The 12,124-nt window shown below is 48.6% G+C and overlaps 1 protein-coding gene across 2 annotated transcripts in view; it reads right to left on the bottom strand.

The window, feature by feature from the left end:
• LOC137416165 (uncharacterized) overlaps positions 1–12,124 on the bottom strand; it is a 146,751-nt gene that overhangs the window by 66,885 nt on the left and 67,742 nt on the right. For both annotated transcript variants that reach the window (XM_068101712.2, XM_068101692.2), the window contains exon 9: positions 726–877. In XM_068101712.2, coding sequence (XP_067957813.2) covers positions 726–877 — 152 coding nt within the window. The remainder of the gene's footprint in view (positions 1–725; positions 878–12,124) is intronic.

Raw genomic sequence — 12,124 nt, 5'->3', positions numbered from 1 at the left:
GAGTAGGCCAGTCCAAGAGTAGGCAGGTCCAAGAGTAGGCAGGTCCAAGAGTAGGCAGGTCCAAGAGTAGGCAGGTCCAAGAGTAGGCAGGTCCAAGAGTAGGCAGGTCCAAGAGTAGGCAGGTCCAAGAGTAGGCAGGTCCAAGAGTAGGCAACCAAGGCAGGCCCAGTGCAGGCCCCGCACGAGAGGGTAGGAGTAGGCGAGTCCACGAGTAGGCCCCAAGGCAGGCCCAACAGTAGGCCCCAGCGCAGGCCCAGTGGGAGGCCCCAGTGCAGGCCCAGCAAGAGAAGGTAGGAGTAGGCAAGTCCACGAGTAAGCCCCAAGGCAGTAGAGGTACGGCAGCAAGAGTTCGATCAAAGTCACCTTTCATTCAGGTGGAGAGATTGCACCTGGAAACTATACAACATCCAAAAAGGCACTCTGCCATGAGCCCTCCTCCAAAATGGTTGCGTTCCTGGCCCCTCCCCTGCCCCACAGCCAATCATAGGCTTTATACACATGGACCAAACCACTTGGTCTAACTCACAAGAGGGTGGGTGGGGGGGGGGGGGTGGCGTGGGAGGGATGTGGAAGGAAGAAGAAAAAGGTCACAGACCGTAACACTCTCCAACAGGAAAAGCCTCCCCATCCCCTATAGGGGGCGGCAGGTGGTAAAAAAGGTAGAGCCCTTTGTTTTTGAAAACTTTGTACTTCAAACAGTTTTATTTAATTAATAGTGCTTATACCTTCTCGACACATTCACTTCTTTTTTTCCAACGAAAGGGACAGATGCGTAGTTCCCATCAACTTGTGAAAATGTGAGGGATCCTCCAACAACAGGAAGAAAACTGTGTCTCCTGGGAAGTCCATGATTCAAAAACCTGGAAAAGACACCACGCTACACACGGTAAAAAGGGTAATTGGTGAAGTTAGAATGATAAATCAAGTTAATTTTTTTTCTCATAGTAAAAGCATATCTATTATATAATGCAAACTGTGATGTCTGCCCGTGTGTTTGTGGGTTCGGCTGTCAAATGTATTCACACAATAGTTTAACCAGAAGTGGGTTGATGGCGGTCCTTGTGTGCCCCACAGAAAAATGGGGGGGGGGGGGGGGAGGGGGCAAAGCACAGAAAGAGCAAATGTGCAAGACTAGAAAGGAGTTGGTAGAAGACAGAGAGACCACCGACCTGTCTGTGATGGCGAAGCGATAGATCCATCGACTCAACTTCATGGCAAGAGATTCAAATAATCTTGAAGGCCTTGGTTTCCATGGCATCAAGCTGAGCAAGATGTGAGGCAGGAGAGCCAGGCCAGAGGGGAGAGCAGCACTCCATCAAATTGCGGATGAAGGCCTTGTAGATGGATAAGAGTTCAGTTGTGCCAAGGAAGGACTTTGTACGATGGAGGATGCCCATTCAGAGGCTGGATTTGGAGGCCAATTTTGAAATGTAGTTTGCCCAAGAAAGATCGCCGTTAGTGAGACCCATGAGTTTGTGGACTGATCTTCCTCAAGAGGATTGTTAAGAAAGTAGATAAGAGGGTTTGCCAGATGGTCCTTTCAGAGAGAGAGAGAGAGAGAACGAATGAGTGTGTGAGATTTGTCTGCATTGAAAGACATATTCCAAGTGTTTGACGATCTTGATTTTTTGTCAACGTCTGAAGAGAGAGAAGAGGCTGCATCATGTCTGTCTGAAAGATGACGGACGTCACGTCAGAGGGTGAAGTGGTCTTCAAATAGATAAAGATGATTTTCCAGAGACTCAGAGAGATCATTGATGAAGATCAGGAAAATGACTGGGCCCAGAACACTACCTTGGGGCACTCCAGCCTTGACAGGGAGAAGAGATGAGAGGATTCGGTTGCTCGACATACATCGACTACTCGAGGAAGTCAGTAATCCATGTGTGGAGTTGACCTTGGATGCCATAGGCAGAGAATTTGGAGAGCAAGGCGGGATGCCAGACTATCAAAATCACGAGATATGTCCCGAGAGATATGGTACTGATCTCATTTCCGACATTGAAGGCCGCCATCCATTGTTGGGTGAGTAGAAACCGCATGTCTAATGTGAAGTGACCTGGTCTGAAACCACCTTGGTGATATGAGATGAGGATGTTGTAGAAAAGGAAGGATTTTATAATATTTGGAATCTTTTGATTTAATTTAGGACCTTCAACGAACCTTATGGATGCCATATTCTCAGTAATTTGTAAGAGTAAGAATGTTGACAGGCCAGGCTTCAAATAATGAGTTTCTGTTATATAATCGGGATATTATGAGATCATGAACCAGTGTTGGACTCATCCTTTCATTTACACATAAGTGTATTTGGTCAATATGTCGCAGACAGAAGAAGATATATTGACTGATTTAGCGATATGTAGAGTACTGTATAGGACAAAGTTTAGTTTTTTTTTGTTTTTTTTTGTATACAAGATCGAGGCTCGTGAAAGAGCGAACATTAATCACACAGAAAGACAAACAGACACATAAAAGAAATAACATCGGGAGCGGTAGACAAGATGGGGAGAGAGGGGGAAGGACACAAACACAACATTTGAGAGCAGGGACCGAGAGACATGGAGACATCGAGAGATCTGTGGGAGGGAGAGGGCTTTGGGGGGGAGGCATGTGAAGGGGGGGGGGGGGGGTGGGAGAGGTATAAACATATGGACACTGCCAGGATTTCCAGGAAAGAAGTTGGAATTTCAAACAAGGTGGATCTGGGGTGAATTAGTGGGGGTAGAAAAGATCAAGGTTATGGATGGGGGAAGATAAGAGATGGTGGTGAACAGCTGTTTTAAAGACCTGGAGGGAGGAGAGGGATTGAAGGGAGTGTGGGAGTTTGTTCCACAGGCGGGAGAAAAGAGGAATGAAAGAGTGAAGGTGAGCAGAGAGCCGAGATTTCGGCAGTTTAACCATCAGAGGGTTGCTGGCAGATCTTGTGCGTAAGACTTGTTTAAGATCTTGGATCTTGTTTAAGACGTAAGATCTTGTTAGTTTACCCTAACACCTCAACAATAAACTGTGGTAAGAGACAACATGAAGGTGGTGGTCTTGAAGTTTCATTCCCTCGTGGAGCAGCTTTATATAATGGATGTTCAAGGACGTTCATCTCAGTTGTATCGATTTGAAAAAGTTATTGCAAATATATAATTTTATTTTAGAAAGATAGAAATTAAGAGTTGCAAAAACAGCAAGTTATTTAGCTCAATGGACATGACGATCCCGATATCATCAGTTTAACAATGAAAGATGATTGAGAAATTCCATAAAATTTAACAAAGTGGATGCAGATGAAGAGAACAAAGAGTCTACCAAGACAGAGAACAAACAGTCCACCAAGACAGAGAACAAGTAGTCCACCAAGACAAAGAACAAAGGAGTCCACTAAGACAAAGAACAAAGGAGTTCACCAAGACAGAGAACAAAGGAGTCCACCAAGATAGAGAACAAAGGAGTCCACCAAGACAGAGAGCAAAGGAGTCCACCAAGACAGAGAACAAAGGAGTCCACCAAGACAGAGAACAAAGGAGTCCACCAAGACGGAGAACAAAGGAGTCCACCGAGACGGAGAACAAAGGAGTCCGCCAAGACAGAGAACAAAGGAGTCCACCAAGATGGAGAACAAAGGAGTCCACCAAGATGGAAAACAAAGGAGTCCACCAAGATGGAGAACAAAGGAGTCCACCAAGACGGAGATCAAAGGAGTCCACCAAGATGGAGAACAAAGGAGTCCACCAAGACAGAGAACAAAGGAGTCCACCAAGATGCAGAACAAAGGAGTCCACCAAGATGGAGAACAAAGGAGTCCACCAAGATGCAGAACAAAGGAGTCCACCAACATGGAGAACAAGGGAGTCCACCAAGATGGAGAACAAAGGAGTCCACCAAGATGGAGAACAAAGGAGTCCACCAAGACGGAGAACAAAGGAGTCCACCAAGACGGAGATCAAAGGAGTCCACCAAGACAGAGAACAAAGGAGTCTACCAAGACGGAGAACAAAGGAGTCCACTAAGACGGAGAACAAAGGAGTCCACCAAGATGGAAAACAAAGGAGTCCACCAAGACAGAGAACAAAGGAGTCCACCAAGACAGAGAACAAAGGAGTCCACCAAGACTGAGAACAAAGGAGTCCACCAAGACAGAAAACAAAGGAGTCCACCAAGACAGATACCAAAGGAGTCCACCAAGACGGAGAACAAAGGAGTCAACCAAGACGGAGAACAAAGGAGTCCACCAAGATGGAGAACAAAGGAGTCCACCAAGATGGAGAACAAAGGAGTCAACCAAGACGGAGAACAAAGGAGTCCACCAAGACGGATAACAAAGGAGTCCACCAAGACGGAGAACAAAGGAGTCCACCAAGACAGAGAACAAAGGAGTCCACCAAGATGGAGAACAAAGGAGTCAACCAAGACGGAGAACAAAGGAGTCCACCAAGACGGATAACAAAGGAGTCCACCAAGACGGAGAACAAAGGAGTCCACCAAGACGGAGAACGAAGGAGTCCACCAAGACGGAGAACAAAGGAGTCCACCAAGACAGAGAACAAAGGAGTCCACCAAGACAGAGAACAAAGGAGTCCACCGAGACTAGATCCCCTGGGAACGAGGACAGAGAGATGGAATTGATCTGATAAATCGGTAGCAATGTCGACAGGAGACGTACGTACAGGGGTTGTCTAAACTCCAAAATCATAGGAAATATTTTAGAATTTTTCTTGTTTTTTTGGATACAAAGTCGAGGCTCGTGTAAGAGCCAACACATTAAACACAAACATAAACCAACACATAAAACATATAATAATGGGAGTGGGAGACGTGAGGGGGAGTGAGGGGGAAGAATACAAGCACAACAACAGTAGAGAACAAGGACATCGAGAGATCTGTGGAAGGGAGAGGGTTGTGGCGGGGAAGGGGGGAGGGGTACACGGTATAAAACAAGTGGACACTACTAGTAATTTCAGGGATGAAGTCTGAGATTGAAAAAAGTGGATTTGGGGCACCGGCAAAGTTTGGGGGTTGGGAGGATGGGGGCGGGGGGATAAATGCCCCCACCTTAATTTTTTTCAGTAGTTTACAATCAAGATAAAAACATCCTGTATTTAAACGTGAGTAACAATAATGAAAGTAAACTGTATTTGTGATTTCACAAACACTGTAAATACATGAACAAACGGTAATATTGGGAGTCAGACCGAGCTACCCATTATTAATACTAGGGCATGCCCGTACTATATATATATCTAAAAGTATATCCCCCCCCCTCTATTTACATGCAATGGTTTGGTCCAAAGCGAACGGCTTGCGAGTACGGTGACAATCCCCCCCCTCTATTTACATGAAATGGTTTGGTCCAAAGCGAACGGCTTGCGAGTACGGTGACAATCCCCCCCTCTATTTACATGAAATGGTTTGGTCCAAAGCGAACGGCTTGCGGAGTTTGGTAAAGAAATCGCCATCACGTGCACAAAGGCGCAGGAAAGCGAATGAATCGCAAATTAGTTTTAATTAGTTTTAAAACATAGTTTAACGCCCGAGCGAGTTTAACGCAATCGCAAATCGCATCGCAAAGCGAAAGAATCGCAAATTAGTTTTAATTAGTTTTAAAACATAGTTTAACGCCAACATAGCGCCAACATAGTTTGCCGACGGGAAATAAATGAATACGCTCTCAAATGTGCCATCCGAGGCAGAGTCTGTTCGCCACCTTCGGCACACGTGATAGCTCGCTGCTCTCTGATTGGTTGAATCGTTTTTTGGACATAGCTTGGTAACTACTTCTGCGATTAATTTAAAACCTTGAAAAGGCACATCCTCGGGTCCCCAGCAATATACCTGGCAAGTTTCAAGTATATCGGACCGGTAGTTGTCGAGAAACAGCGGTCACAGACAAACATACATACAAACATACATACAAACATACACACAGAGATTAGTGGAATTATAGATAGATTAAGCCCTTGCCCTTGGATGAGTTTCTTGATTAGATGAGATGAGTTTAAGCCCTTGCCCTTGAATATTAAGCAAAATGACTTTCTTGTGATTTTTGAGTCAGAGATATGTTTGAAAACGTTTCTGCCAAACCAGACTTGATCTGCTTAACAGAAACTTTCCTCCTTCATGATGTCTCTGATTCCTTAATATCTCTCCCGGGTTACTCCCTCCTCCAGTGTGATAAACCTGAGCCTCGTCCTGGAGGTGGGGTTGCTATCTTTATCAAAAACTCTCTTCCTCACTTTCCCTGCACTGTACACTCTCCACCTCACCCCCAGCAGTACCTCTGGCTATGGCTTCCCTTTCGCTCCCACCTTTTGTTCATATGTGTGTTGTACCGTCCACCAAACAGTGATGACTCCACCTACATCTGTCTGATAATATGGACCAACTTCTATCTATTCATCCCAACTCTCTCTTCCTCATATGTGGTGATGTCAATTGTCACCATGCCAGTTGGCTGGGTGTGGGTACCAATCTCACCAGCCATGGCTCCTCAGCAAAGGACTTCTGTGGCTAATTGGGACTCACACAATCTGTTAATTTCTCGACCCGGATCGTAGTCGACGAAGCATCTTCTCTTCGAGACTTTGTTATGACTAACTTCCCTGCAAATGTCTGCTGCTCTTCTTCTGCTCCAATCAGCTCATCTGATCATGTGCTTGTTAAAGTGGACATCTCTCTGGCCATTCTCAGAGAGCCTCCTCAGCGTTGACAAGTCTGGCATTTCACTCAGGCCAACAACTTCAAGCAGCCATCAATCATCTGGACTGGTCTCCCATCTCAACTGCCTCTGACATCAACTCATTCTGGGAATTCTTCTAAAGTAAACTGCTCTCTCTCATGCACAGATTTATCCCATCTTGTCTTCAATTGTCATACCCTTCCTCCCATCCGTAGTACACAGAACCCTGTGGTGAGGCAGTTGCCCAGAAACAACTTGCCTTCACCTCCTGGAAGGCAAATCCAACAGAAGAAAATCTCATTTCCTTTCACAAAGCCCAAAACGTGTGTGTCCACCCTCAGGAGAGCCAGGAAACAATGTCTCTCCACTCTCAAGACTGAACTCTCAAACCTGTCTCTCTCTTCCAAGTCCTGGTGGTGTCTGGTCAAATCTGTGTCTGGTATTTGTTCCCCCTCCATCCCCTCCCTTACCTCAAACGGCTACAGAGCTGACTCCACACATGAAAAAGCTGAATGCCTCAACTCTGTGTTTGCCTCAAAATCTTGTGTTCCAAACACAACCCTCTCTGTACCCACCATACCCAGCCGTACGCAGCTGCTACTGGTCTCTGTGTCCTTTTCTCCTGACAAGGCGGAGAAGTTTCTGTCAATCCTCGATTCTGATTCTGATTCGGCAAAATGGACCAGACGGCATCAGCCCACGGGTCCTACAATCCTGCTCTGCTGCTCTTTCACTCCCTCTCTCTGTTCTCTTCACCCTCTCTTTTGCTCAAGGTCATCTGCCATCAGCTTGAAAATCAGCTAACATCACCGCTTTACACAAAAAAGATGCAAAAACAGATCCTTGCAATTACAGACCAATCAGCCGTCTCCCAATTATCAGCAAAGGCATGGAATCCATCATTGCTTCAGATATCAAATCTGTCCTCTTCTCCAATGGCTTGATCTCTGATCATCAATTTGGTTTCAGACCAGGTCACTCTACTCTGGATATGCTGTCTCTGCTGTCTCAACAATGGATGGAATTCCTCAATGCCAAACAAGAAATTAGAGCCGTCTCCCTTGACTTATCACATGCCTTCGTTACGGTCTGGTACCCCGCTCTGCTCACCAAACTCTCCTCCTACGGTATCCAAGGAAATCACGCATGGCTTGCAGACTGCCTCTCTAGTCGTAGTCAACTTGTGGCCCTGAATGGGTTTCTCTCATCTCCCCTTCCTGTTCAGGCCAGAGTTCCCCAAGGCAGTGTTCTGGGCCCTGTACTTTTTCTGGCCTTCATCAATGATCTCTCTGACTCTTGAAAATCCTCTCTATCTCTTTGCTGATGACTCCACTCTCTGCCGCTCCATTACTCATCCCTCAGATCGGCAGTCTGCAGCATCCTCACTCTCTGCAGACCTGGAGAAAATCACAGACTGGGCAAACAAGTGGAACATGTCTTTCAATCCTGACAAATCTCACACTCTTACTGTCTCTCCGAAAAGACCGACTGGACAAACCTCGCATCTACTTTCTCAACAATCCTCTACAAGAAGTTCTGTCACTCAAGCTTTTGGGTCTCACTATCTGCCATGATCTTTCCTGGGAAAACCACATTTCCAATCTGGCCTCCAAAGCCAGTCGCCGACTGGGCATCCTCTGTTGTGTGAAGTCCTTCCTTAGCACACCTGAGCTCCTCACCACATACAATGCTTTCATCCGCAGCTCATTGTTCTCCCCTCTGGGCTGGTGCTACTGCCTCACACCTAGCTCGTCTTCACACTGTTGAAACCAAAGCTTTCAGCATCATTGGAATCTCCCGCAATTAAGCATACTCCGAGGGCCTTTCACTCACTCACCGCAGGCAGGTTGGTGGTCTTTCTGTCTTCTACCGACTCCTATCTGGCCTAGCACCCCCAGCTCTATCTTTGCTCTGTCCCCTAAATATTCCTGCAGGTCGCACAATATCTGTGAGTAACCCTCTTCTGGTGAAATTGCCAAAATCGAAATACTGTTCTCCCCTCTGGGCTGGTGCTCCTGCCTCACACCTAGCTCGTCTTCACACTGTTGAAACCAAAGCTTTCAGCATCATTGGAATCTCCCGCAATTAAGCTAACTCCGAGGGCCTTTCACTCACTCACCGCAGGCAGGTTGGTGGTCTTTCTGTCTTCTACCGACTCCTATCTGGCCTAGCACCCCCAGCTCTAACTTTGCTCTGTCCCCCAAATATTCCTACAGGTCGCACAATATCTGTGAGTAACCCTCTTCTGTTGAAATTGCCAAAATCAAGACTCTCTGCTCACATTCACTTCTTGATTCCTCTTTACTCCCACCTCTGGAACAATCTCCCTCACTCTCTTCAATCCCACTCCTCCCTTCAGGTCTTTAAAACAGCTGTTCAACAGCATCTCTTGTCTTCCCCCATCCAAAACCTTGATCTTTTCTGCCCCTGTTAATTCACACCAGATCCCAATTTTTTTTTGGAAATCCCAACATCTTTCTTTCCTGGAAGTTCTAGCAGTATCCATGTGTTTTATACCTTTCCCACCCCTTCCCCCGCCTTCCGAAGCCTCTTCCCCCCAAGCCCTCTCCCTCCCACGGATCTTCCGTTGTCCCTGTTCTCTGCTGTTGTTCTCGTGTGCTTCCCTCTCTCTCCCCATCTTGTCTCCTGCTCCCTTTATTATATGTTTTGTGTGTGCGTATGTCCTTTTTTGTGATTGATGTTAGTTCTTTCACGAGCCTCGAACTTGTATACAAAAAAAGAAAGAAAAAAGAAGGAACCTGCATGGAGAGATCAGTCAGGTTTGAGCGAAGGCCCCAGATGTTTGAGGTCCATACCGTTAAGGAAGAGGTAGTGGGAGCATCGGATAGAGGATAGGGGAGGGGAGGAGTAAGGAAAGATTAGGAAGGAGAGGGGGAGTTAGGCAGAGCTGTTGACAGTGTATCAGAGATTGCAGGAGAGCTAGAAGAAGGGGAAGGATGAGGAGGACAAAAGGTTTAATGTTTATGGGATGAGGCACAGAGAGGGGTTATTTGAGGGGGGGGGGGGGCGCAGAGCGAAGTAGCAGGTTGGAGGCGGTAGAGGTATGAGTTGGAAGGGAGAGGAGGCAGCTTTGTGGAGGAGTTAAAAGGCAACTTTGAGGAGGAGGGTGAGAGGGGGAGAATTTAAGAAAATGGCGAGGAGCAGATTTGAAGGGACGTGGTGAGAGGTGAGTTTTGAAGGGGAGGGGAGAGGGGGAAAATTGAAGGGGAGGGGTGAGGGGGGAGATTAGAAGGTAAGGGGTGAGGAGGGAGTTTGAGGGGATGGGTGAGGAGGAAGATTTGAGGAGTCGGGGTGAGGGGGGGGGAGATCTGAGGGGGAGGGTTGAGATTTGAAGGGGAGGGGTGGGTGAGGAGGGAGATTAGAGGGGGAGGAGTGAGCGGGGATATTAGAATTGGAGAGGTGAGGGGAGGGGTGAGAAGGGGGAGATTTGAGGGGAAGTGGTGAGGGGGGAGATTTGAGCGGGAGAGTGAGGTGGGAGATTTGAAAGTTTTGAATGATTAAAGAAAATCGAACATTTATTACAGATTGGGTTTCTTGAGATATTCAAATCAGAGATCCGTTTGAAAACGATTGAGGAGGTGTAGAATGAAGGTGTGTTCAGACAATGAAGAAAGAAAGAACTGTAAGAGATCGATTTTTTTTCTGATGGAAAAATTTATTGAGCAAATTGAAGACAGCCTTTTGAATCGGAAGATGAAGAGCGAGTTATAATATACACATGAATGAAACTTGGCAGGGGGGAGTTTAAACATTTAAAAACAAAACCGTGAAGTCTGGGAAATTCCCTGAAATGCAGAAGAATAGGAGATTAACAAGGCAGGGGAGCAGAGAGTGAAGGAACCAGGAGGTGTACAAACAATTTGTTAGTACGGAAGGAGAGGCCTACCTAATTTTAATTTTTTTCGTTGATATTGTGGGGGTTACCCCATTGGGACAAAATCCACAGGCACAGGACCAGTGGGGCTATTGATGGTATGGGCGTGGCGTGTGCTCGGTGGTTGGAGCCACGCCCCCTTAAGAGTGTTTTGCGAGTTATAAAAAATGCATGAGTTCCGGTCGTGATTCAGTTCTGTTGGAATAAAGGAGCTTTGAACAAGCTAAGAGGTGTCTCGCACTCTCGTCGTCCGTGACTCCTACAATCTTATTTTTTTTGGAAAGTTAGATGAAAGTGGATGTGAGGAAGAAGGAGGAAGTTTGGCGGTATTGTGAATTATTCACAAATTGGAAAGGTGAAAAAAAAGTCACTGGAGAGGAAGGAGTTATGATGGAAGAATGGAGGGGCGGGACAACATGTCGGGCTGCGAGGAGAGAAGGTAATTATTATTATTATATATTGAAGCGTGGTGATACGCGCGCAACTTGCTACCAAGGAGGAAGCGGACAACGCGGTTAAACAAAAGTGTCTTTATTGCAAAGTGGTCACTGTAGCACTGGCGCGCTCCGGGCTGCGTGCCCAGTGTATATCCTGAGGCCACACGCCTACCCCTCGGGCGTGGCCGCCGCCCACTTGGTGCATGGAATGATGTCACCACGCCAGTGGGCTTTCGTGTCCGCCACACGCGCCCCCCCCAGAATTCCCGTGCACCTGGAGGGCCAGTTTGCAGGGCAAACGCATGACCCGGCCGAAGCGCCCTCTGGTGACCGGCGGCGTCCGGGGTGCAGGGATGCCAGCTGGGATGCCCCCGGCTGTACCCGGGATGGGTGCAGGACCGGGGGGCGGCGTGCCGGCGGTGCTGGGCGGCGCCGGGGGTCCGCCCGCCGGGGGGTGGCTCCGACGCGGGGGCCGAGCCACCGGCGGTGGGTGGTCCACGTCGAGGTGGGCCGGCTGGAGTCGATCCACCGAGACGCGGTCGGGAGTACCGCCGATGTCCAAGGTGAAGTATTTCACCCCGGTCTCCAGCACGCGGAAAGGCCCGTCGTACGGGGGCCGCAGTGGTGTCCGGTGGGCGTCGTGCCGGACAAAAACGTACTCCGCGGTGCGAAGCTCCGGGGCGACGTGCGTGGGTGGGTGCCTGTGGTGTGCCGTCAGCACCGGGGCGAACCTGCGGGTGGTCACCTGCAGCGCGGAGCACTCCTGCGCGGCGGACCAAGGTGCCGTGGGGTCGGGGAGGAACTCGCCCGGCACCCGCAGCGGTAGTCCAAAGACCAACTCCGCTGCGGATGTGCGCAGGTCCTCCTTGGGCGCCGTCCAGAGGCCCAGCATGACCCAGGGGAGCCTGTCGACCCAGCCGCCGTCGCGGAGGGTGGTCCGGAGCGCGGCCTTCAATGAGCGGTGGAACCGCTCACACAGGCCATTAGCCTGGGGGTGTTAGGCCGTGGTGCGGTGCAGCTGGACCCCGAGCCCCGCGCGACTGCCCCCCAGAGCTCCGAGGTGAACTGGGGGCCGCGGTCGGACGAGATGTCCGAGGGGGCGCCGAACCGGGCGACCCAGGTGGC

The sequence above is a fragment of the Myxine glutinosa genome, chromosome 1 (genome assembly GCF_964187855.1).
Source record: "Myxine glutinosa chromosome 1, kmMyxGlut1.1, whole genome shotgun sequence".
Taxonomy (NCBI): domain Eukaryota; kingdom Metazoa; phylum Chordata; class Myxini; order Myxiniformes; family Myxinidae; genus Myxine; species Myxine glutinosa.
The sequence above is the reverse complement of the archived record's forward strand: the minus strand, read 5'-3'. Positions and strand labels throughout refer to the sequence as shown.